This window comes from Falco peregrinus, chromosome 5 (assembly GCF_023634155.1).
Source record: "Falco peregrinus isolate bFalPer1 chromosome 5, bFalPer1.pri, whole genome shotgun sequence".
Classification (NCBI taxonomy): domain Eukaryota; kingdom Metazoa; phylum Chordata; class Aves; order Falconiformes; family Falconidae; genus Falco; species Falco peregrinus.
Window position 1 is genome coordinate 52,596,686 of NC_073725.1, and position 27,785 is coordinate 52,624,470.

Below are 27,785 nucleotides of genomic sequence, written 5' to 3' on the forward strand. Positions count from 1 at the left end.
ACAGCCAGATCACTTAGAAAATACATAATATAATATATTCAACAGGCAGATGGAGATGCACATAAACAGATAATAACTCAGGAGTTTTTATCTCTGTGTGTCCTCAAGCAAGGCATCAGGAGAAAAAAACACTCTTGCAACAAAATTAAATAGTTTTAGATCTAATTTTACTAGGCTGAACTAGATTTCAGATTGATTTCTGTGGAATCTAATAGAGATCAACACACATATACATTGCCTTTCTTATAAAAAATCCATCAACCACCTTGTGTTTTTACTTATTTTGCTCTTTACTAGAAGTAATAAGAAACTAATATCTCACAACACAACATGTTTCATTCTGTAAATGATCTTTCATGGTAAAGAAGCTTGGAGTGGGCTGTTACGGAATGCCTGAAGGAAATGCCCCTGAGATTTTACTCCTCAAACCTGTATTTATATTCATATGGTGAAACTGCAGCTAAAACCCACAATCTCCATTCTGGAAAAGGAGGAGAACAGAGCTGCAGGACATGCCACTGTGGAAAGAAAGAATGTCCCAAGTGGGCTAAGGCCCATGATGCAATCAATTAAACATATCCTATATCTCAAACCATATTGGATGGATCAATGCAAACGACATGCACGGCTTCATAGCTGGCCCTTTCTCTTCATAAGTGATAAACCAGAAGTTACTTTGACCTCAGAGTGAATGATCATGGCTGTGTGCAGAGGCCCTGGTTGGGCTGGGGGGCTGCAGAGTGGCCAGAGCACCGGGCATTAACCTGCTGCTGCCTGTTAGGGGCTGGATCATCACTGGCAAAACATTTCACAGAGCTTCCCGAAAAGCTTTCCAAGGGTAGTGCTTCTGGGTCAGTAAACAGCCAGAACAGGATGCACAGAAGTAAAAGGATTAGCCCAGTTGCCAGCCCCCTGAGCTAACCAAAGTTTCCCATTGAGTGTTCTCTGCAGTATCATAATACCATAAATTGGTATTGCTATTTAATATAATGGCATTTCAGAGCTCTTGCCTTGGGCAAGGATCCCATTCTGCTAAGCACTGAACATGAGTAGAGCAGAAAGATATTCTCTGCCCCAAGAACTAGATAAATAAATGACAAAGGCAGCAAGCAGACCTATTTACAGCAGACCCCTGCACTTGGCAGGCCATGACCAACTTCCAGCCGAGGCACGGGGACAGGTGCTTCTGTGCCTGGGCACCGCATCATACTGACCAACTGGATGCCCTGTTTCAGAGGAAGACCGCATGGCTCTGGGCTCACACCTCTGACTTCTAACTCAAGGCACAACCTGCCTTGTGCAGCTGAAAGTCTTTCCCTGAAACACTGACTATCCAACTGTTCCCTGGTTTTGTCTTCCCTTTGGTTATCAGACAAGTAAAAAATGTGTTCTGATATTTTACACCTTCGTTTCAGGTCCCTGCTGAAGCAGAGAACAAAGGCAGTAATGCTGAATACTTTTTATTTCTTTTAAAAACCTAAATTCCTTAATCTGAATATTCCCTTGTCTCCCCGCTTTTAAGAAAAATGTTCCAAGCAAAAGTCTTGTTCAGCCAGAAGGTTTTTCTCTCAGCATATTCCTCTGCTACCTCCAAGAGAAGCTTTCCTTACTGTTCCCACGTGGGCCAGGGTGGGATACAACTGCAAATGCCTTGGATTGAAAACCAATTATAAAAAGCAGATCCTTAGTGACTGTCCACATCAGAGGCCACACTCTCAGGGGTGCCAAGCAGCATACCTGCAGACGGGAACAGTCCCATGTATTTTAACCCTTTCATACCCGCCAGCACACAAGCTCTTTCCCCCCTCATATGCTGCTCAGTTAGATGTGCTGCTCTGATTGCATTGACCAGTGGTTCTCAAGGGCTCATGATTCCAGCAAGGCTTCACCTTCAGGCTTCACAGAGTAGGAGTGAGAGAACAAAACCAAGGCGGAATAAGCCAAGGAGGAACGGGCATGTGTTAGGAGCCCCTGTCAGATATATGCAGGCTTGAATTTATCCTGTGCAAGGCACAGAACTGGGGCCCTGCACCAGGCACAGCTGCTGCTGTGTCTGTACAGAAACATGAGCCCTCCAAAAGTGTTTAGGGCAGCCATGCTTCTAACTTAAACGTGCCTAGAGGGGATGGATAGAGCTGGTCCTCCCAGCCCCACTGGTGCTGTGGTGGTCATTCACAGGCACCCCAGCACAGCTTTGTCAGAGTTGGTATAAAAGAGCGTTGCACAGAGCCTTCCCACTTACCTGTGAGGCAAAAAGCACTTGGGCAATGCTGCTGCAGCCCTGCAGCCTCAGTAACTCGTGACTCAACAGCTGGTTCTTGAATTCAGCTGCAAAGGCAAATTCGGACACCGGGCAAGTAAATCGCTATCTGGAAACTGGCTGCTTAAACTAAATGATGCAGCGCGGTGGCTGTACAAGCCATAATTAATAAGTCTGCGAGGCCTTCTCAGTAAGTGCTGTGGTTTAAAGAAAGACGTAGCTATTTTCCCCACAAGTTTGCCATATTTTTCTTTTGTGTGAAGAATCCCTTCTTCCTGTCAATCACTGTCACCCCAAGCCTGAGCTGACTAAGACACAAGAAGGAATATAGACAATAATCTCCTGATGTGCAGGCTCTCTCCCCTCCCTATATCCCCTGGCCTTTCAAAATAAATCAAGGCTAACACAACTGTAAAAACTGTACAAATGGAACTATTTGAGTAGCAGCAAATACTGCTTTAGAGAAATAAAAATAATTTTTTTCAAGAGGTTTTGCAGCTCATTTTACTCATTGCATCAGAGTTGACCCTGACTGAGTAATTTCATACTCCATGCAAACCAAATGAATTACTTAGCACTGGTTTATAATGTCCACATTGTGGTTTTAAAAGAATACTGTTAAAGAAACCTCTGACAAGTAAAGTAGCTTACAGTAATCAATTAGAATATAAGAATTAAACTAATTCTGTAAAACATTGCTAATGCTGATCTGGCAAACCACTGGTAGCCATCTGTCTAATCCTTCTTGTGTTTGGAAGTTGCATTTAAAAAAAACAATTATTAATAGTGCTCATTAGGTGCCAAGCAAAAGAGCATGCCACAAGCTTCTGCTCAGAGATTAGTTAATACTAGGAAATACTACTCACTTTTCCAAGTCTGAGCTAGAACCTGCTCTGTGATCTTACGGTGAGGACAAGTTTTTCTACTGGGGTCCACAGGAATAGGGGAGACTCTAAGGAATGGGCCCAAGAACAGGTGCAACACCTGAAGATGCCAACTCTCTGCCTACAGCCCTTCAGAACCAACAGGTCCTCAGCCTCCCCACTAGACAATCTGTACCAGTGCCACACTATTCTTACTGTTAGGAAGGGTTTTTTTAATGTCTAAAGTGAATTTTCCTTGGTGTGATTTAAGTCCATTACTTCTAGTTAACACACATGGGATACAGTTTGCTCCTTTCTTCTGTGCAGCAGCTTTTTATGTATTGGAAGACTGTTGTTATGACCCCGCTCAGTCTGCTCTTCTTAAAGCCAAACAACTTGTCCAACATGTATAAGGCCTGATTTTTAAAAGTGTTGAGCTCCTGCCGTTCCCATTGCTTTTGTTCAAGTGACTGAGAGTGAAAGAACTTCAGCAGAGTTGATGATCAAGCCGTATTGTCTGGTGCCCTTCAAATACTGATAGCTATGAAGGGCATGAATGCTGTTTATAGCTGTATGTATGTATTCTTGTCTTCACAATAAAAGCATTTTTACAGGACCTGTGACCAGGGTTCTGACTGCATCCACAGGGCAAGAGCAACTTCACAAAAAGAACAGATTTTACTGGAAACTTGTCTGCCTTATATGCCAGCCTTTGCTGAATCCTTTGTACCAAATAATTTTCTGTTTTTCATGCAAAACATATCTTGGCCAATGGGGTTTTTTATTTGTTTTTACATGGCTACTATCAAAACAGTGTTCATGATTATTTTTTAACTATTTTCTATTGGAAAATGTGTACTTAAGAAGCGTGAACTGAAATCCTTTTCCATCCCAAATCAGAAGGGGGGTGGGGTGTGTTCTTCCTATAATGGGCTTCTCATCAAGAGAAATGGTGATTTTTGTGCTTAGAATACTGTAGCAGAGTTCCACTTGGCATCACTTGGAAGGATGTTTTTATAGTGAATACACTACGAAATATGATGCTATCATCATGCCTTAGTGTTCCAGGGTAGCTAGCTCTAAATCCCGCTATAACCTGCTCTTTGTCTTTCAATTTCCATTGTAAATACAGCTTCCTTCATGTCCATATATGCCTCATGAAATTGCTCCTTCATGTCATTGGAGGCTTTTGGTACAATTTTAATGCAAGCAATAATAGCTTCTTGTTTTGGTTCTCATAAATGTAGGGTTATGTATTCTGCTTTTGAGAAAAGAGGTTTTGAAATGTCTTGTTTTCTTCTCTTAGTCCCTCTCTCCTAGCCTTGAAAAATAATTTCTCCAACAAATACAGAGAACATTTACAATTATATAGTACAAAAGGCTGGTCTAATTTTAGGCTGCTTGCCACTGCTTCTTTTTGGAAAAAAAAAATCATTGAAGGAAAAGAGACTGAGAGAAAAAAGGAGACTTTAAAGATATTTTTCTGTATGGCTTTTTCATATCCAGACATGTCCTTTCTGCTAATTCATAAGATTTCATCAAACTGTTGGAAATAAGATTAATTGTGACAGACATTAAAATACATGGGGACTGTAAATTGTGAATACACAACTCTCCTAATCTTGCTCTCAAGTGGTAAACAAAAATAACACTGAATATCACCATTGACAACAAAGATGAAGTATGTGGTCCTATGGTACATATAAGGTAATAGGCAATAATGTGCAAAAGATGGAAGTGCACAATCATACCAATAGTTTTATACCTAGCCAGATTATTTCCCTGTAAACACCTACATTTAATTATCCTGTCATCTATGTTCCCCTCCTCCATAGGCTCAATAATTCATCTGTGCAACATGCATAGTACAGCTTTTCTCTTCTTGCATTGCTCACTCAAAACCCCTGCCCTCCTCCTCCTTCCAGACACACACTAAATCTTCCATTGCTCAACCAATGGATTGAAATATTAAATTATAATCTTTATCATCTGTATTGATTGAAAGATATCCTGTTATTAGGACCTGCCTGAGTTTGGTTGACATCAACCCATCCATTGCTGCTCTAAAAGTGCAGTAAATTTTACAGGCCACCCCATTTCTCTGCCACACAAAACAAAGAAATCACCAAGGTCTTTATGGAAAGGTAGGAAACACTAACAAAAAAAAGCTTAAGATGGCTAAAGGTTCTCTTAAGGCAAAAGAGAAAATATTTTGATACATTTTAAATCCACCTTGTAAATGTCGCCTATCAATTGCACAAAATCACTTGGGGTAAAAGGTAAATCATAGAATTTTCCTTTCCTTAGTAATAGTATGGTATAAAATAACATGGTTTTGCTTTTTGATTGGTGGTAGGAATAAGAATTAGCAACCTCAACAAGAAAGCATGTGTCATCATTGCTTGGTTAATGGATTAACTCTCTGTGAGAATTGAGAATATTTTCTCAGCAAATAAGCTTTAAGTTTCTATATGACACCCAGGGTCTTGAGGGTTAGCCCTGAAGGTCTAACAGCCACCAGCGGTCAGCACAGGCAGAGCACGCCTCAGCTCACTGCACCTCAGTACCCAGACACAACAGCCAGTGCTGGTGCTGAAGCCCAGGACTGCCCTGATCCTACGTCTATCATCTGAAGCATTTGCCTTACCCTATGTAGCCTTTGGATCAGGTCCCAAAAGCCTACACTCATTTCACTTTAATCAAAGAAACCAGCCGAGAAAGTCAGGAGTGAGGATCAGCCTTTATCCTGATCACAGCCCAACAGTCTCTCACGCACTGAGATAGTGTCGCACAGAGATGCCACGTTTCTCAGTGAGCAACACCTTAGCAAAAAAGTGTCAAAGCGTTCACTTAGGAAAATCTTTTTGGCTAAAGCGTTCATAAATAGCTTCATTCTTTTGCTTTGTGACATCACTACAATCCCTTAATGAAACTGCCATTCAAGGAGGCTAATTTGTGCTCTAATTATATATTAGTCTGGGCTGAAAGGTTTCTGGACGGAGAAAGGTTTTCTTCAGGCAATCTTTTATTCTGCTTATTGTATTTACTTAACAAAGAGCAGTCAGCTTTTACTGTGATTTCTCATAATAGAGTTGAGCTATGGTGTTACCTAGCTAAGGGCAAACATATGCAGTCATTTTTGATGGATTATGATTAGAGTCTTTAACCAGAGCAAGGATTATTTGCAAATGTAGGATAAACCAGGCCAAAAAGCTAACAGATGTGCTGCTGAAAAAGTTTAAGAGCTTTTTAGCTGGAATGCCTTCCAGACCAGTGATAGATTAGCAGCCAGGTAGTTTAAGGAAATCCAGAGGAATATTTTCTCACCCATAAAGTCCCCATGGACATAATTTTTCCTGTGCCACTTGAAAGAAGACACGCTTGGTTTGCTATCGATGCTTCTGCCACAGGATGAAGGTCCAGAGTTGTTCACAATGTGCAGGATTCAGAGCATTTCCACCTAACTGAGGCTTTCTAAGCAGAGAAGTACTTTAGGAAAGCACCTAAGTCCTTCAAAGCTGTGTATCACCTTTGTAAGGTTGTGTTTCTGTTTCTTCTGCTACCAAAAGCAGACACTCTGTTAATGTTGGTCCCCAGCAAAGCACCCATAGTTTTTCAGGACGAATTCAGCCAAACAAGCTAAATAACAAACTAAATAAGCTAGTTGTCAAACTAAATAAAACACACATATTCAATAGATCTGTTTCTAGTGTTTGTGTTAACAGCAACTTTTCCCTATAGATAAATCTTGAGCCAAATTTTGGACTAGTATAAATCAGTATCAGTTCTCATTTTGCTGAATCTACCCTGGCACCTAGTGTAGAGCCTGTTCACGGCACTAGAAGTGAATGTCTGTGCCACCTACTCCCAGCAGGATAAACAGAAACTGCAGGTAGAAGGAACTGCACTTAATATGAATGTGAATAAGAAGGATCTCAAATAGTATTCTTATTCTTTGGATAATAGCTTCCTGTGCACACCATGAAGGTTTTCCAAAAATCAAATCAACAATTTGTAGAATTAAAAGCTGATGTAGTCTCTGTGCCATCAGCGCTTGGGCTTTCTCTGGTACTTCTGCTTCAGCCTCTGTCAGAGAGAGGAAATGAGAGGAGATGAGCTGATTGTCTCATCCATTAGAGCAGTTCTCATGTCCCCCCTCCCAAGGCTGACTGCCTCCCCTGTTCCCAGCTGGACTGGCTCAAACATCCCACATTTCCAGCTCTGTAGTCCTTGGGACCATCACTGGGAAGCACAGCCAAGGAACACTACCCAGGGGCAGAAACCAGGAGGAATGTGTGTGGTATTTGCACGTGCCAGCTGTAATACAAGCATTGCAGTTCAGTGAACTTTGGCGGGGTTGTAGAGTCCAGAAAAACAAGAAAGAAATGCACTTGCCAATATGTTTTGACTTGAGAAAAAGTGTGGAGTAAATCAGGATGCAATGACAAAATACTGATTTTATATGTATCTTTTCATTTGTTTTCTTCCAGAAAAAGTAAGCATACTGTCAACATTTATAGCACCCTTCAAGTACCTGAGTCCTGGCGCAACCACCATGGAGGATGAAGACAATTTAAGTAAGCAGTCTTTTTTCTCTATAGACAGATGAATAATAAAGTTCCAAAATAAAAGCTCTACAGTGTAGGTGTAATTCTGGAAGGGAGGTGGATTTGCAAACATTGGCAGACCGTAAGTCCAGCACTCATGTAAAATGCAAAACTCTCTGATGCTGAGTGCAGATGTTCTGCGATTTCCAGTGAAGCAAGGGTTAATCTCAGCTCACCTTCCCAATTTTCCCTGTGCAGACCCTGGCAAGAGGAAGCTGTAAACAGTATGTCACAAATAGAAAGGAAAAACTTACAAAAGGCGGGTGTTTACACTCAGGTTTACAGGACTGTGGAGCTCCTTTTCCTTTCCTGTTTATGTTACCTTATTTTGCTCACTTGCTTTTCTCACAGTCCCTAAAAACGAGGTCATTTTGATGCTGTGTCTTCACCCTGTTTTTATTTCCTCGATCATAAAGGGACTTTTCCAAAAGGAAAGATTTCAGGACCGAGCCATCTACTTAAACTCTTTTCTCTTTTACTTCTGTGATATGACCTGGAGAACAAAACTAAAAGAAAGAAAGGGAAAAAAAAAAGGAAGGAAAGAAAGAAAGAAAGAGAGAGATAGAAAGAAAGAAAGAAAGAAAGAAAGAAAGAAAGAAAGAGAGAGAGAGAGAAAGAAAGAAAGAGAAAGAGAGAGAGAAAGAGAGAAAGAAAGAAAGAAACCAAATCCAATTGAGAAGAGATGATAAACCAGACCTAAATAAACTAGTTGTAACTGAAAAATTAGCCACCAGATTTTCCTGAGCCCTTATGTTTGAACAAAGCCACTGACATTGCCTGAATCCATGACTGCTGGAGGAGCTGGAGGAAAGTGCTGCTCGGTTTGAAGGAGTTGTGAAGCCTTCAAAACACCAAGAAGTCTGTGAATGTGCAGTTAGGACTGAATAACCCTCAGTAAGCCCTCCTATTTATCAACTAGAAGCAATTATTTTGTGTTTTCCAGCCCTACTTATTGTAACACATCTTGAATCATTAAAAAAAAAAAAAAAAAAGGAGGAAAGCTTTCTGAAAGAAATGAACAACTATTTGAGTTTTAGTATCACCTACCAGATGGGTTTCTTTTCCAGCCAGACACACTTTGACATGTTGCCCTATTAGAACCAGTTGGTGGGAGGAGTGGGGTTTTGGTTTTTTCGCTGTTGTTGCTAATCTGCCTTGGTTTGATCATAGTGTGGCACCAACGGGAATAGCTGTTGAAGGACTGAGGGAGCACAGTCCTCTGTTCCTCTGTTTTCTGCTGCTGGGTATCACATGGACTTCACACCGTTCTGCTGCACAGGGACCGGCAGGATTTTACATATCTTAGCAAAGGCAAAAAAATCCTGAAAATCCTTCAAAATTAGTCCCAGGGAGGCTACATTTTCAGGAAGAGATATCAGAAGTACACACAGGAAACATATTATGCACATGATGAGCTTGTGCAAGCACCTCCTGCATAATGTTTCCCAAATGTGCTACTCAGTTATTTTTAGATAATGTAGGAAGTTTGTACAAGCCAAACACTGTAACACCATTTTCTTATTGCTACTGTAATGCCCATACTGCTTGGTGCTTGTGTGGGCTTTAAAAGAGCTCACATGGGCAGGGTAAGCTATGTTTTCTGAAAGGGAAATAACAAATATCACTGTTTTCAGGGTTATCCTGCCTAGTCCTTTCTTGCGTCAAATATACACTCCAGTGGTAAGGCAGCAATTTGTATCTTGGCACACATAACACATTTTAGGTGTTACTATTGGAATCTTAAAAAAAAAAAACACCAAAAAAACCCCACAAACAAAAAGATTAGTTTAAAATCAGCCATATCTCAGTGTTCACTTCTTGTAGAGCAGTATAAATCCCACTAATGTCTATAGCACACATGCACCTGTGTAGTAGTTTAGCGTTTTAAAGAGCTTCAGTGATTTCCTCTGAACAAGCGGAGGAACCTTCTTCTGTGTTAACAATTTCACAAAAGCCTAGAAGAATGCTGACCAAGTAGAGAAGTGGTTTGCTTATCCCTGTAGCTTTCTGCTTACTGAGCATCCTATGAGAGTGCCCCTTCCCAAACTGTGCTGTATCAATAGGCGGTCCCACTGGCTGGAACAAACACAAATCTTGTTTTACATTCCTTTAGGCCTTCTTTACAAAGGGAGCCATGCCAGGTTGACTGTACATGCATTTTCAGCTAGTGATTATTAGCCTTTAGACACTATTATTGTGCTTCATGATCCATGAACTAATACTAGAAAAAATGTATCAAAGGCACTATGCACCTTTGGAATGAAATTTTTGGGTAATTCAGTCTACGATGAAGACCTTATCTTGAATGTGTGAGAAAAGGACCACGCTGTTCATTCCCAGAAGTTAGTGTAGCTAAGAATGTAAGAAATGTCACACAGGATTAGAAATAGGGAGTTTAGCTCTGCACACTGCCTTCAACATTTGCTGTTAGTGTTGCACTGAGAAAAGGAAGTTTAAATAGGACCTTCCCCTCACTACGTCTTTCTAGCACCCAGCAAAAAATTTACTCAGCTAGAGTTTGCACCTGAATCGTCATATTTCTTAGACATCAACAGGCCTGTCTAGTCCTCTCCAGAGCCCACTGATACTTCTGATCTCAGTAACAACCAGGAACAGGGACTGATTTAGTGTGTTGTCAAAAAGTGCACCCTTTTATTGCTTCAAGCTTGCTGTCTCTAGTGCTTGGATTGCATGAGCAGTGAATAATCATTCCCTGTTCACTGCCTGCCTGCCTGCCTTTCATGATGTTACAAACCTCTGCGGGTCACTGATCTTTAATCGTTCCATCCACGCTATGCCACGGCGTCAAGGCGGACTACCACCAGGCACAGATACTTGCAAATCTAGGCTGTATCTCTAGCAGGAGTGTATGGTTCCTGGCGTTCTCATTACGCAATGCTGCCATATGCACAGACGTGGTGTAGCACCATTCTTCACGCCTGTACCTCTCCCCAGTGTCTGCAGAGGAAGCTCATGGTGATGGTCCCCAATACGGATTTCAGCCACTACAATAGTCTTGTAGGATGAATCCCAGCCCCAGATCCAGTGTACTGAAGCATGCTCGGTTATAAGCATGTTGGTTAAATTCCTCCTCAGGCAGCATGAGGCCCCAGAGTTTTTGATTGCACAGTGTGAGATCCAGCAGGGACCCTGCCTCTACAGAACACAGTGAATATCCCCTTCCACGCAGTCAGAGCCCCAAGCAATCCCCTACAGGATCAACCCTCCTGGTTTTGTTTTGAAAATTGTGTCTATTGCCATTTTTTTTATTTCTCCCATGCCTAAAGGTGAGCTATGGCCTGTCCTGATTTAGGAAAACATGTACTTGGATCTGTTTCTGCTGTGGGCTGACCATGCTTTTTGCTGCATGCACTTAATTGCTAACTTGGACAGAGAGCATTGGAGTCCGAGTACCGTCTAAGTCAGATCGTTATGTCATTTGAGTAATCTTCCTAATTGGTAAGAGTTATAGTATATATGCATGGATTTCACAGTTATTTCAGATAATAAGGTGGGCAAAGTAGAGTATCTTCATTGTGAAACAGCTAAAGGCAATGGCAATCACCTTTCATAAATTTTCCATCTTCACTTTCAGTGAAGTCCTGTACTTTTTTGCCCTGGTAATCATTCCCCTCATAGTGTGGTGTTACACACCAGTAAAGTTTAATGATATTGCTTTGAACAGGCTTAACCCTGCAAGCTGGTTGGGACTATTCAGTAGCAACAGAAATATCATGGCAGGTTTCCCTTAAGCAGACTTCTTTTGTGAAGGTTTAAAAATACATATCTGTGTGTTTTCATGTAAGAGAGGAAGGAGCAATTTCTGTTGTTAGCTACAAGTTTATAATAATAAAGTTAGCAGTACAAACCTAAGAATTGCAGCAGAAGAGCTCCGGGTCCTCCATTGTGCATTCAGTAAGTGAAAGAAAATGCTAGCTTGCTTGCGAGAGGAGACTGCCCTACATTGCATTTGATGTACTAGCTGATCTTGGACAAAGATGCCATGGCTCTGGCTCTTGGGTTCATACCTATTGCTTCTAATTTAATTTTTTTCACTTTCAAGTATGCCAGGAATTACAGAGGTCAATCCTTCTAACCTCTGCAGTCAATGCGATGTAGATGGACAGCAAAAATGTACTCTACATAAGCAGGGCAAACAAGGGTTAGATACTAAAATGCAGAAAAATGAAAATTATGTCCTACCTGTATTGTTAAAAATGTGTTGGTAGCAGTCTGGTGTTTACCAAACATTTCTAAAGACAGTAACTTCTTGTGTCATAGCTCTCAGCTGAATCAGAAGTTTACTATACTGCAGAGGCTGCAAATTCTTTCTTTCAATACCATAGCTTTTCAGTAATGTATTGCTCCTTGTAATCCAATCACAAAGATGCCAGCCAAAATGAAGGTGCCACCTACCACCTCTCCTTTCCCATCCTCCCTGGAAGTTGGCTTGGCAGCAGAATAACCTTCAAGAGGAACAATATTATCTCTTCAAATGTAGCGTGGCGTATCGGATGGCTAGTTCTGCAGAGCCCTTATGACCCAGAGACATAGGCAGTGTCATTATTAGTGATGCATTATAGTTCTGAAAAGCTCTTGATGATGCAGGCTCTCTACGTTAACTGTACTGTGCATAATGACCAAAAGGACAAAAACATGAAAGAGCAGACAGAAGATTGAGGAATAGTGCATAAATAAATATATTTCACTAACTGCTTTCCTCTCTTCCATTCAATTACTGAAGCAAATACAAGGCTGCAGTGTCTCCTCTTGCTTGTGGAACCGCAAAAAATCAATGAATAAAGTTACCTGAAAAGATACTATAATTCAGAGATGTGGGGCTTTTTAGAAATCTTACACAGTAAATCAGAAGCTATTGCAAAAAAAAGTGTTTTTCTTTCACTTTTTTTAACTTCTTCCCCTTAAAATTTTATTATTCTCCAACCTTTCATCGTAGGAGAACCATATTTTTTTATCTTTTTTTTCCCCCAAAATGTAGAGAATGTGTTTTGGCAACTCTAGAGCAAAGACTTTATGAGAGATAACAGGACTGAAAATGATCCACAGTTTTGCATTTTCCTGGTGTGCATCCTCTGACTTACCCTTTTCCTTTTAGTGCTCTTCATTTCTAAAATTGCTTGTGATTGTTCTATTACAGCTGCTTACAGTATTTATCTTATGTAGTTTGGTGTCATTTGCCTGCTTTGTCTGATTTTTGCAATAGAAGTACATGTGCCACCATTAGAGCGGTAATCTTATGTCTGCTACACAGAGGTCTCATAAAAGACGCATTTCAAAGACCTCTTATTTCAGAGACCTGAAAGTATGATATAATTTGTTGTTGCCCAGCAGCTGCCAGGTATCACACGAGTCCATCAGGCTCACAGACGTTCTGAGGCACTTGCTGAATTTAGGCTGCCTCTGATTTACATGCCATGATGACTTTTGGCCTGCTGCAGCTCTCACTGAGGTCTGTGAAGAACCAAGATATTTTCTGGTGTGTCAGAATTGGGTCCTCTAGAAATCTGATGGACTATAAGGACACTTGCATGGGTCTCCTTTGCTGTTACTAGGCCCCAAACATACCATAAACACAGCCACATACCCGCTGCACATGCCCAACATTGTCCCTGATCTCTGGTAAGTTTTACACTTGCATCTCTGCATTTTTTTTTCACTACATCAATGCTAACTCCCTGTTGACCAAAACCTGGACTAGACAATTTCACAGACAGAATTTAAGCAAGTAATGTTTATTTTATGTTGCCATGTTTTTTAGTTAACTGCTGTGTGAGAGTGATTAAAGTAAGATGTTAAGGTCACACATTCATGTTCGTTAATCTGAGGTTCTCTGACGATGAAAGAAAAAACAGCTGGAGTAAGACAATATGAATTATAAATACAAATAACCCCTTCGGTTTTCCTATTCAGTGGCGCATAAATACAAATTCTTTTCAAACCTGGATATTGTGTGAAGCAAGAGCTATCTTTCTTTTCATGCTTCCTGACTACAATATCATTATGTACCATAATTGGCTCTGTAAAAACCTATTAGGTAAGATGAGAGAGGAGGTGTGACATACAGAACCAAACCTGCTTCCTGCTAAAAAGTATGTCTGAGTCAAAATATTTCACCTTTATTAAAAAAAAAAAATATGCATGCAACCAAAAAGGTGTATCCTGAGTGGGATGGAAACATGATAAAGGGTCACAGGGGAATATGGCTGGCCAAAGCCACTGCCAGGATAAATCGAGGAAAGTTAAATTTCTCATCTCCTTCCCCCTCAGATCAGAGTTTCCATAGAGTTGTGAACTCAATGAGAAAAGACCACATTATCCCTGTGTCTTAGTTAACCTGACCTTTTAAATGTCTTATTTCCAGAAAGGCTGGTTTAAAGATGTCATATTTTATACAGCTGAATGCCATATGATGAAACTTTTTTTTCCTATTATGTATTTCTTTTTCTTTCCTTCTTCGCCTGTCTTCATTCTCTTCCCTTAGCTTCAGAAACTAAAAAGTAACTAGTCACTAAGACCTTAATCTGTCAGTTCTGCCTCAGCAAAGCTCTGCAGCACGTAGCTGTGCAAGTAACTGTGGTGAGACATAGATGCAGGCTGGAAGCTCGGTGTGTGCTGAAGGGTTTTCAGGACAGGGAGCCTAAAGACTCAGTCCTGCAAATGAGTCCACACACATGCAATTAAGCCACGATTTTTACTCATTTCTAGCTGCTTTCTGTGGAACAACTTGCATGAGTGCAGACTTATTGCTCAGAGAGGAAAAAGTTTTTGGGTACTTAATACAAAGTGCAAGAGGATATAAAGGAGGATTTAATCTTGATTGTTGGCTCCACATAATTTTCTGCAAGCTCCTGTGCATCTATCAGCCCAGCCTAATACTGGGCTGCTGCAAAGGCACACTGTTCCAGCAGAGGTTCCTCGAGGCATAGTTAGCAGCTCACCCCTTGCATCCTCGCAGCCAGCTTGTACATCAGGGTAGAGAGAAAGCCAAGTAAGACCATGGCCCTGCAGAAAGTAGGAGGACCATTCTCTGTCCTCTAAGGACCACAGGACCTTCTGTGTGCTTGGGATTCACGCAGCCTGCACAGGTGGCATGCTCATGTCTGACAATAACAAACCATGGGAAAGGCTCCACGATCTATGCTGACTGGAATGCAGCAGGCAGCCAGGCAGTGCTCTGCTCAGGAAGGGATCAGGTGCATTGCCCCAGGAACAGGTTGCTTCACTGGTTGGTTACACTCATGTTTACTTCCTCAACTTGTCTCTGCCCCAAGGAACACACAGGAGGACTGGAGAATGTGTCAGAAATGCAACGCATTTGAACAAACTCATAAAAAAATGACAGAAATGTTATAGGATGCTTATTTAGCAGCACATTTTCTGTCTCATTGAGGACATCAGCGAGACAAATCTCCATTCTCTGCCTGTAGCAAAGAGCAGTGCCTTGCAGCATGGGCGTTGCACAAGCATAGCTCAGAGCAATGTGTGATTCATTGGCTCAACAGCTACGGAGTGTTCCTTCCACAGCTCCCCACTGTCATTTCATTCCCTTCCTGGTACTCCTGGCAGTCACTCACCCCAATTCCTTTTCTTTGACATAGGTAATTCTTTACTTCAGTAGTTACTCCCATCGTGATGCTCTGGCTTTTCCTAGTCTCATCTAGATTTATCTAAAACTTTTGCAATATTAGTTTTGCTGATGCAGAAACTAGAGTATCTGCAATTGAATTTGACAGAAAGATGCTCACTTACCGAACTGGAATCTAAGTCCAGAACAAATTATTGTTTCAAATGCTAGGAAAGTCTGTCATATCATTTCTTAGGCTTGCTTTGTGATGTTAGCAACACGAAATCCTATGGTGTGAGTAGAGCCAGTCAATGTATTCATTGCAAATAGATTATTCAATGCATTTGCCCATTTTTCTGTTTGTGAATCATTTGTGAATCATTTATGATTTCTAGTAATGTGTTCATAAGCATTCACCCACATGGATTATAGAATAAATCTCAGCCTAAGGGGACTTCACAAACTATTCACTTTTTACTAGTAATTATCCAGTGTGAATGCAGTAGTTCATTTAAGTCACATGGCATCAGTTATGCTTCATCTTCGAATGATGTAATCTTTTTTTAAAACAGGAGGCAAGTGACTAATACAAGTAGAACTTTAGGGACAAGTAAACATTCAGGACATGCAGAAAATCTGTGCTATAAATAATAAACCAACCATTATACAGATATTTGAGGAAAAAAAAACCAAAAAGGGCTGAGCAAGGATATCTATCATTAACTTTTTTTTTCTGTTTTGGCTATTCTGCCAGCCCTAGGCATAATGTCAGCTACTACTATGACAACTGTAATGTGAGATTTTTTTCTTTCTTTACTGACAGGTACCAGTAGTGCAGAAGTAAAGGAAAATCGAAACATTGGCAACCTGGAGGATCATCCGATATCATCTAATGAGAGGGCAAGAGGGGGAACACTTAGCAGTAAGAGAAAACGACCCTTAGAGGAAGGCAGTAATGGCCATTTCTGCAAACTCCAGCTCATCTGGAAGAAAGTCTCGTGGTCAGTGACGCCAAAGAATGCTCTGGTTCAGCTACATGAACTTAAACCGGGTTTACAATATAAAATGGTTTCCCAGACAGGTCCAGTGCATGCTCCAGTCTTTGCTGTTGCTGTGGAAGTAAATGGACTTACGTTTGAAGGCACAGGGCCCACAAAAAAGAAAGCTAAAATGCGTGCTGCAGAGCTAGCTCTGAAGTCATTCGTTCAGTTCCCCAATGCCTGCCAAGCTCACTTTGCCATGGGCAACTGCATCAACCCATCCACGGACTTTACTTCTGATCAGGCAGACTTTCCAGATACTCTGTTCAAGGAGTTTGAACCATCTACACACAGCGAGGACTTTTCAGTCTACAACCCCGTTAATAATGAATTGCTTTCCACCGCTTATCGACACGGGCGCTTACTCTGCCATACGCTGGACTTAATGGGCCACGGTAAGCAAAGCAAGCACAAGATGGCATCCAAGGCGGAGAGTGAGAAGAACCCAGTGGTGCTGCTAAATGAGCTGCGGTCAGGCCTGCGGTACGTCTGCCTGTCAGAGACAGTGGAGAAGCAGCACATCAAGAGTTTTGTGATGGCGGTGCGAGTGGACGGGAGAACGTTTGAAGGCTCAGGACGTAGCAAGAAGCTGGCCAAGGGTCAAGCGGCACAGGCAGCCCTGCAGGCCCTCTTTAACATTCGGCTGCCCAGCCACATTCCCAGCAGGAGTAAATGTCACCATTTGCCACAGGTGAGAGCTCCTGGGTAGCCACCACCACATTGGAGTAACTGTTTTGATGAATGGCATCAGTATTGCTGTAGTTGTTGCTGTTCTACCGGATGGTTCCTCCGATGTTATAGCAAGTGCCACCCACAAAATAGCTCTTTGTCATAGAAAGAGCCAGATGCTACAGGCAAAAGCTTTAAAATAGTATCCTGAAATCATTGGGTACGATGTGCAGCCCTTTCCATAGGAGGCATAGATGAGAGGGAAAAATCCCGGGGAAATACCAATGTTTCAATTTGCTACAGAATGATAATATTGACACGGGCAGAAAAATCAGGTCATTCTGTGATACTGCACCTTTCTTGACAGAAGGGAGCCCATAAACAAAGGGATGCCCCATATCATCTTCTTAGAGTTAATTTTTGATGAGGACACTGCCATTCAGAGGAGAGTGCAATGACAAGGAATGTGCCTGTTTCAAAGTAAGCTGTCCAGACAGTTCTGCCACTAGAAAAGTGAAGGATTTTTGTTTATTATAGATAATTTTGGGGGGTTGTTGGTTTTTTTTTTGGGGGGGGGGAGCGTTTTGTTTTCAAATATGCCTCCAACCGTACAAGGGATAGTGAAAGCTCTGAAGAATTCCTGGAACAAATGTAGAGATTACTGCTGTATTCATACAGAAAATATAGATCTGAGGCACATACTTAGCATATCAAAATTTCATAGTTGGTCATATGCCAAAGGCTATCTTAGCATTACTCAGACTTGTCAATTTTCTAAGTTCAAAGGAAGCCAGGATTTGCAGACATTGGGAAGCATTACATGGGTTCAAGTAATTTCTTGATTTGTTTGCGCTATCATAAAAGGTTTGATCCACCAGCACCAGGAGGTGATCTACCACTACAGAGCTTCCTTTATGAAAGGAGCTGTTAATGTCCAGGATTTAATGCAAAGCACCGGGAGCACTAAGAGTCATTCTGCTGCTGGCTTGCTGTGAGACCCTAGGCAAGTCATTTAAATCCAATATGCCTGTAATAAAAATGAGCATGTTATATGAAAGAACACTTCAAGATCCTTAAGTAGTGTGTAAATGCAAATTATTAGCAATTCTCATTAACGTTAGTAAAGATGTTCATTATATGTTCAAGGAGTGTGATAGATGAATCCTTTAGCTGACACAATTGCCTGCAGGACCCAGGAATTATATTTGTTGACCCAGAAGTTTCCTTCCTATGTTTCCAAAAAGAAAACATGAAAAAAGTAATAAATTTTAAAATACATCATAATCCTCCATATTTTCCTTTTAATTTTGGTTTGTAAACTTCATGAAACAGTGGGATAACAACATAATTCAATAACAGCAGTGATCTTCACAGAGTGCTTTGCAAGCATTTTGGAAGCCTTGGCCAACCTGGCAGTTCCATCCTCCTTCCATCCTCCCAGTACTCTTCTGAAGTACAGATGGTTTAAAATGAGAAATCTGTGCTGTTTACTGCCCAAATTAATTCTGGTAAAGAGTAGTTTGTTTTAATGGACATGCCTATCCTTCCCCATGGAAACCTAGCACTTGGATATAAAGAGGAATCTCTAGTCCCATCCTGCTGGCTGCTTTGCTGCCCCCAGTGAACTTTGCTGGGTGGGTCAGCAGGTAAATACCATGCATTCATCGATCGATGGATTGTCATGTTCTAGAAACTGCGCCACAAGTTTCATTGCCTAAGTTCCTGAGCTCTCTGAAATATTCCCTGGTTGCTTGACATCGCCACTGTCTTCTGCCTGAATATCACATCTTACCTGGATTCCTGATTATTCGCTAGGTGACACATTTTTTAATGTATATTCCCTTTTTTTATGGCCTTTTCTCCTTTCTGTAGACTTCCGCCCTCCTTATCTTCTTCTCACTGTTCAAGAAGTATAAATGTCACTGAAAAGGTGTCACTGAACTTTCTGTCGGTATTTTTTGGGTGGTTATGTATTGTCCAACTAAAAGATTACTCAGGCACTTAATGCCAGCATTCAGCACATTAACTGAGATATAAGCCTTAACGCTGATTTCTGCTGACCTCCTTACTAGCTGCTCTCATCAACAGCCATAGCAGCCATGACACAAAACCTGAGTTTGTGTTACTCAAGTTATCACTTCCACTGAAACCAACTGACGTATTTCCACTGGCCTCAGCTGAACTATAGTTCAAGCATTAAATCCAGAAGCATCTTTACTTGTTCTTGCTGTGTGATGCAGTATCTTGTCAAGTAACTGGTTTTGCTCACTGCTTCAGTCAGCCCATCTGGCTGTTTGCTCAGTTAAAGTGGTGGTAACCGTACTGGGGAGAGTGTAGTTCTCATTGAGCTGTGGTCAGAGCCAGCTGCTCAAAAAGTTGTTTCGGCTCCTTCTTGTCTCCCTGATCTTCTATGAACCACATTTTTGAGGACACATTTCAACCCAAATTTTCAAAGCTATTCTGACTTTGTACGCTTAGCTTGGTTTGTGTCCAAAACTGTTTAAAATCAGGAGAGCACCCTGAACCCCAAACAGCTTAGGGATAGAATTTGAAATATTAGCAGGGGGGTTGATTTCTTCACAGAATAAGGAGTAACTTCATCGTATTTATTAGGATATCAGATAGTTAATTCACTGATAGTAGAGACAGGCAAACAAGACCAGGTGTAACAGTTTCACCTATGTTTTGAATATTTTGTAGAATTCATGAGTATGTTTATCTCTGTGATTTCCCTTTACAAAGAGTATTCCAACTTTGCATGTCCCTGTTCATGTTCCTGTTGCTGTTATCGGTGGTGTTAGAGGGCCAGAATTTGCCATTTCCTGATTACAGCCTGACTGGAAACAGGAAAAGCCAAAAATCTTGTAACACTGGTAGTCCAGTTGTGTTGAACTTATGGATTTCACAGCATCCAAGAAAGCATCGAGAAAGTTCAGATGTTCTTACAAGCTGGCTCTTCTGACCATTGACATTTCTGCCTTGCTCATCAGGGCTCCCGGGGGACTTGGCATCCCTCAGCCTGGGCCTTGGGCATACCCTCGGTCTGACAGCCACTTTTCCTGCTGACCAAGGGAGATTCAATGTAAAATGTCAAAAGAGGTACCATATCCTCCAGTCTGTCCTGAGAGGTGCTGCCTACACAAAAGGCTTCCTGAATCACCAGGGAATTCAGAGCATAGATGTAAAATACTGCCACCTTGATCCCTTCTGATTTAGGCAAAACAAAGAAATGCAAGAATAGCAAAGCCAGAAATAGATTAATTCCCTGGGGCAGCTACAGTCCAACTTGCTTCTTCAGCTGCCTCTCCTGCTCCTCACCTGCCAATGCTGAAAACCCACAATGAAATTGTGAGCACTTTACAATATCGGTGCTGTCTTAAAAGGACATCACTGTGCCTCTGATTTTCTTCCCTGTGATTGTTCCCCAGTGTTTTTGGGCTGACTGCAAAATTATACCCAAAAAGTAAACCGAAGCATACCACACTTTACACAAGGTAAAAATTTTAATCCCATAATTTAAAGCCAAAATAATTGAGATTGTGGCTTCTTTACCACCATCAACAGTGTTTTGATCAACTTCTGTAATTCTCATACAGATGCAGTGATGGCTGGGGGGCCTGAGCTTTTTGCCTATGTGTAGGGTGAATAGAAGGTAGCTGAGACAACCCAAGAATCAGCTGAAAAGGCCACAAATTTGCCTGTCTATCTGCCTGCTACTCTTCTTCCTCAAACCAGATGCCTTATCTGTGCTATGCCACTAAAATGCAAGATAAATACTATTAATGGTCTGAAGCTGGACACACCATGTTGATCACAGTAGCTGAGACAGGAGCCTGGAGATCTGCTAAACTAATGGCAGAGATAAAGTGAGTCAGGAGAAGGGAAATTACAACGCATCACTGTGAACCTTCGCTAAGTCACTAAATATTGCTCCTTGTTTCCTAGCATACTTGGTCTTGATTAATTTTGTTTATCAAATAATGCACAATTTCTTCAAATACCAGCTTTTATGGAAGTCTAACAATTGTTTTTACCCATCTTGGGAGCTAATTTTCTTACATTCCAAAATAGGAGACAACAGCAAAGGGTGCTGACCTATCCTGTCCTAATGAGTCTGCACTGGCAGAAAGACATCCACACATTCTCAGACTTTCCAAGTGCAGTGTACTCACTTCAGGAGATCAAGGTGACCCTCAACTGCATCTGACCAGTTTACAGATTGTTTTTCTAATCTTGTAGACCTTCTAATCTATCTCACTCAGTCTAAACAGCATTCTCTACTGCTGTAAAGCAAAAACGTTAATTAATATTGCCATAACAAATTAGTAATAGAGGGGTGGTTGGATTTCAAATGGACCTAAATTAAAAAAGAATAGGTGTGAAAATCACATTCATTCCGCTTTGCAATGGCTTAACACTGCTGTTACTAGTTCACATCCAGAACTGCCAGAGCAGTGGTTGTCAATTTATTTATTTAAATGAAACCTCATTGTGTTTTGTGTTGTGTATCATCCAAAAGAAGCAGGTTTTTTTTTTCCTTTGGCAAATAAAGCTAACCATTTGAATCCAGTTAAATCCCATATTTGCCAAAGGCTTTGTCTGCAGACCAAACCAATCTCAATATCCCCATTGTACTGATCCTTTACCCTGACCAGGTCAAGGATCCCTGCCAGCTAACTTCAGTGTCACCTTGGTGAGCAGTGTCATGGGAAGAACAACCACCATGACGGGGAAAGCCCCATACCCTACACCTCTCATTCACTTCCCTCCAGAAACCTGTGTTGCAAAACTGGTTCATTTTCATGCAGTATCCATTGTTCCTGCCTCCTTCACTTTATTTCTCTCACTATCCTCATTTTCCAACTTCCTTGCAACCAGGCCCTCTGGCCTGTGTCACAATTAAGGCTGGGGCTGAGGTTGGCATTGATAGATTTGATTCCAGTGTGAAGAGGAACAGCACACAGAGCAGGCATTGAGCTTTAAGAAGCTGTTCCAGCATGTTTCTGTGAAAAGCCTTGTCTGGTCAAGTGACCAGGCACATTTTTAATAACCTTCTCTGTTGTCTCCTGCACCAAAAGAAACAGCTGATAGGTGTGTGTGTGTGTAGCTCCTGACAGTGAGATGCAAGAAAGCGAAATGGTGGGGACTGGAGAGATGCCTCTGCAATACAAATAATGTTTGATTTTCAACCATCTATTTCTGACTCTGTAGGTGGGGAAATTTGCTTTTTATAATCAGAGCAACGGGCAGTTGAGACATTTATAGGATTATGGTTTCTTAAGCAAAACAATAGAAAAAGAACCTATTTAGAGGCACAGCATTAGTGCCTCGGATACTGCTATTATTATCCTGGCTGCTAATAAGATTGCAGTCGCTTGTAGGCTCACAACTGAGGAACCTGGACCACCTCCTCACCCCTCATACAAGTCCAACATAAAACATGATTATTGCCCTAGAGAGATTACAGCTTGAGTCTTAGATGAAGAAATTACCATGTTTTAATGTATATGATCCATGCAAGATCAAAGGGAGATACAGAAGGGTTACCTACATGGAGTCACGGGAAACAAATTAACAGGGTAGAAAGCACAACGGTGGATCCTCTTGCACCCCTCCTGGAAGATACGTATGCTCAATTACCTCTCTGAAATGCCTGTGCACCAAGACACACAGCATGGGAAACAAACAGAACAATTAGAGATCTGTGTGCGGTCGCAGGGCCATGATCTCATTGCAATCACAGAGAGATGGTGGGACAGCTCGCATGGCTGAAACACTGTCAGGGATGAGATGGACTGTTCAGGAAAGACAGTCCAGCAAGGCGAGGTGCTGGAGTTGCTCTTTATGTGAGGGAGCAACTGGAATGTATCGAGCTCTCCCTTGGGGTGCATATAAAATGAGTCGAGAGCTTCTGGGTGAAGATTAAGGGGCCAGTCAACATGGAGGACACTGTTGTGGGTGTTTGCTACAGGCCACCTGATCAGGCAGAGGCAGTTGGTGAGCCCTTCTACAGACAGCTGGAGGGAGCCTCATGATCACGGGCCTTGTTTCTCATGGGGGATGTCCACCTCCCTGATACCTGCTGGAGAAACAACCCAGCCAGGCTCACACAGTCCAGGGGGCTCCTGCAGAGCATCGATGATAACTTTTTGATGCAGGTGGTGGAGGAGCCAACAAGGCGAGGTGTACTCATAGACTTTGTATTCACACACAAAGGACTGGTTGGGGATGTGAAGGTTGGGAGCAGCCTTGGCTACAGCGACCATGAGATGATGGAGTTCAGGATCCTGCATGGAGGAAGCAGGGCAACAAGTAGGATTGCAACCCTGGACTTAGGAGACCTGACTTTGGCCTCTTCAAGGACCTGCTTGGAGGGATCCCATGGTTTAGGACTCTGGAAGGTAGAGGGGTCCAAGAGATCTGGCTAATATTCAAGCATCACTTCTTCCAAGCTCAAGATCACTGCATCCCTGTGAGTGAGAAATCAAGCAAAGGGGGAAGGAGGCCTGTGTGGATGAGCAAGGAGCTTCTGGCAAACCTCAAAGAGAAGAAGGAAGTTTGCAAGGTGTGGAAAAAGGAACAGGCCACTGGGGATGTAAGGATGTTGTCAGAGTATGCAGGGATGCAACGAGGAAAGCTAAAGTCCATTTGGAAATAAATCTGGCAAGGCAGATCAAGGACAACAAGAAGAGCTTCTTAAGTACATTAGTAGGAAAAGGATGACTAGGGAAAATGTGGGCCTGCTGCTAAATGAGGTGAGTGTCCTGGTGATGAAGGACACAGAGAAGGCAGTTACTGAATGCCTTCTTTCCTTCAGTCTTTCCTGCTAAGGCCAGCCCTCAGGAATCCCAGAGCATGGAGGCAAGAGAGGAAGTCTGGAGAAAGGAGGACTTTCCCTTGGTGGAGGAGGATCAGGTTAGAGATCACTTAAGCAAACCTGACACCCACAAATCCATGAGCCCTGATGGCATGCACCCCGAAGTGTTGAGGGAGCTGGCAGATGTTATTGCTAAGCCACTCTCCATCATCTTTGAATGGTCATGGAGGACAGGAGAGGTGCCTGAGGACTGGAGGAAAGCCAATGTCACTCCAGTCTTCAAAAAGGGCAAGAAGGATCCAGGAAACTACAGGCCAGTCAGCCTCACCTCCATCCCTGGAAAGGTGATGGAACAGCTCACCCTGGAGGTCATCTCAAAGCATGTGGAGGAAAAGAATGTTATCAGGAGCAGTCAGCATGGATTCACCAAGGGGGGAAATCATGCCTGACTAATCTGATAACCTTCAATGACAGAATGACTGGCTGGGTAGACAAGGGGAGAGCAGTGGACATTGTCTACCTTCACCTCAGCAAGGGTTTTGGCACTGTCTCCCGCAACATCCTCACAGGTAAGCTCAGGCAGTGTGGGTTAGATGAGCGGGCAGTGAGGGGGACCAAGAACTGGCTGAATGGCAGAGCTCAGAGAGTTGTGGTCAACAGCACAGGGTCTCGCTGGAGGCCTGTAGCTCACAATGTTCCCCAGGGGTCAGTACTGGGTCCAGTCCTGTTCAACTTATCCATCAGTGACCTGGAGGAAGGGACAGCGCATACCCCCAGCAAGTCTGCTGATGATGCAAAACTGGGAGGAGTGGCTGGTACCCCAGAAGGCTACGCTGCCATTCAGTGAGATCTGGGCAGGCTACAGAGCTGGGTGGAGGGGAACAACAAAGGCAAGTGCAGGGTCCTGCACCTGGGGAGGAATAACCCCATGCACCAGTACAGGCTAGGGGTTGATCTGCTGGAAGACAACTCTGCAGAGAAAGAGAAAAAGACCTGGAAATTCTGGTGGACAGCAAGGTGCCATGGGCCAGCAGTGTGCCCTTGTGGCCAAGAAGGCCAATGGGATCCTGGGGTGCCTTGAGGAAGAGTGGCCAGCAGGTTGATGCAGATGATCCTCCCCTTCTGCTCTGTCCTGGTGAGGCCACATCTGGAGTGCTGGGTCCAGTTCTGGGCTCCCCAGTTCAAGAGCGACAGGGAGCTACTGGAGTCCAGCAGAGGGCTATGAAGATGATGAGGGGACTGGAGCATGTCCCTTTAAAGCAAAGGCTGAGAAAGCTGGGCCGGTTTAGCTTGGAGAAGAGAAGACTGAGAGAGGATCTTAGCAATGTCTACAACTAGGCTCTGGAATCTCCTTCCCTAAAGACACTCAAAGCCGGCCTGGCTGTGATTCTGTGCAACCTGCTCTAGAAGAACCTGCTTTAGCAGGGGGTTGAACAAGACGATGTCCAGAGAACCCTTCCAACCCTGACTATTCTGTGATTTTGTGACTCCGATCGGTTGCTTTCATAGCATCAGCACATATGTGTAGACACATTAAGGAGTTTGCACATGCAAACCAGTCATCACTGCAAAATAACACACTACTTTGCATCAGCTGGGCCACAGTATTGCTCCAGCTATCTGCTGCAGGAAGTGTTTGAGTTGGTGTATCCATCTCCAGCCTCCATACCTCTCTCTTTTGCTCCTCAGTTGCCATACCCTGTAACTCCCTGCTCTCCCCTAGCCACAGGTGACTGACAGAATCCCCAAAAGATTCCCCTGCACTTGTCTTTAAGTCTTACATGATACAGAACATGCTCAGGGCTTTTACAGCATTAGGTATGCTAAACAAAACTCTTCTAACAAGATGATAAAGTCTAAATATACTACTCACCCAATTAATAATACTTAGGGGAGCTGTAATAATGGTGATAATTAGTTAATGAATGGCTGATCTTCATTTAAAGAAGTGAAAAAATAGTATCTTGAAGGGAAAAACCTTTAAGACCAAAAGGCATTTTTCTCAAGTGTATATATAATCATGTAATTTAAGCTTATAAGTGTCCCAAACCCCTTGTTCTTCTGAAAAAAAAGGAAAAATAAAAATATCTAGCTTTACTTTATACAGACTCTGAAGAGTCCACTGTGATTACAGTGCATTTAGAGTGGGGTGAATCTCATTTAGCCATCTGACTTGGCTGCTGGCTGCTCTTTCAGCACAGTTGCAAATACTTCATACCATCCATACATCCACAGAACCAGCGTTTGATTTCTTCCCTTTGGAGTCTAGATTGCTTATTAAACATAGCTAGTGAGACACAGTGTGGGCTCTGCTGACTTCTGCCATTTACCACAATGAACTGGCTTTGCCAGTCCGGGAAGCTGGTGGTGTGGATCTGATTTGTCAAAAATCACTATTTGTGCGACCCATTATGGTGAGACAGTTTGTGCAGAATGATTAAGGCTCCATCAGCGAGCAGAGTGAGTTAGTACATAAAAGCTGAATCCCAGCCTGGTGTCATCCACACATAAAACTTCCTTCTAAACCAGACACTCTCGCAGCTGTCAGAGTCGTCTTTGTTGCTTTCTGGCTTTGTAAGTGAGCTAGGGACACTTCAAAAAGCTCCCAGTAAGCTGGACCTCATTAAAGCTCTCGCTTCATCCTGGACTTGCATCCTGACATAGTTTATGATGCTTCATTATTATCTACTTAATACAAGCCATGATAGTTCTGCTCCGCTAAATGGAGCTGTAATACAAGTGCCTGCAGTGAATTTTTCTTTGGTCGAGTTCCATGCAAAGCCATCTCTGCTTGAGCTGAAGTGTTATAATCATGCCAAAACCACGTTCTTTATCTATTTTTATCTGTAGTCACATCTAGGAAGCTTTAATTATTCAAACAGATATTTTTTTCTTCTATATACAGAGTATCAGAAGCAAGCTCCTACCATTTGTTTTACGATGACTACCTCCCTCTTGTGGTCCTTGTGCCAACCGTGTGGCAGGCAGATCATCGCGCGAGAGGAAGATTAGTAGCACAAAATGCCAGCGCACCTTGGAAAGGCAGCAGCTCAGAGCCTGCAGTTTCCCCAGTGATGCTGCTGAGAAGCCCAGTGTCACATGCAGCAGAGGGACCACTCCCTTCCTGCTGAATAACAGGGAATGTCTTTGTCCATTTTATTTTATTGCATCCGTTAGCCTTTAAATAGTGCATTTGTATAGTATTTTTAGAGAAATCCAACGTTTCTCCTGCCCCTTTATCTCAGCTAAACTGCTCACGCATACTGTAATGTGAAAGGATTATATACATACACACACACAAAATAGTATGCACGTCATAAAATTCAATAGGTGGAATATATTTAGGGCTTAATCTTAGGATAGTTGAGAATTAATGGACAGAGCAGACTTCAGACTTGTTATAATGGATGTAAAATGTGATTTATGTGTTTAGCCATTTATGCAGCCAAACAAAACTAGAGAACTGGTTCATGTTCTTTGAGAGTAAAATCCTTTGTTGTTCATTTAGTGCTTTCTTTATATGAGCATCTTACATGTGAGTTTGGATCTCTAATGGGAGAAAAAAATATTTCATTCATGCGCATGATGCATGATGTAAACTTTTGTTAAGATAAAATATTTTTGCAAACTCCTGAGAAATAAAAATGGGAGATAAATATGCATATTCACTGGGAAAGTGAGTAAATTATCCATTTCCTTTCATCACAAAGTTTTATTCCATGAAAACTATCCATATTGTCTATGTCTCATTATACCCATCAGCTTCTTAGGCTGAATTCTAAGACACATAAAATATTAATGCACCCATAAACCTCTCCTCCTTTACTTTAAAAGCTTCAACATTGTCTTTAGACAAATTCATTTTGCTTTTTCATCCTTTCAAGTTTTCTAGTTGATAGTTTACTTCCAAGCAAGCAACTGTTATTTCCTATTGTCTTCTGAAC

The 27,785-nt window shown here is 42.2% G+C and overlaps 1 protein-coding gene across 1 annotated transcript in view; it reads left to right on the forward strand.

The window, feature by feature from the left end:
* The window catches only part of ADARB2 (adenosine deaminase RNA specific B2 (inactive)), a 320,228-nt gene that overhangs the window by 196,655 nt on the left and 95,788 nt on the right, over positions 1-27,785 (forward strand). The window contains exons 2-3 of the mRNA XM_013296422.3: positions 7,614-7,700; positions 16,139-17,046. Coding sequence (XP_013151876.2) covers positions 7,614-7,700; positions 16,139-17,046 — 995 coding nt within the window. The remainder of the gene's footprint in view (positions 1-7,613; positions 7,701-16,138; positions 17,047-27,785) is intronic.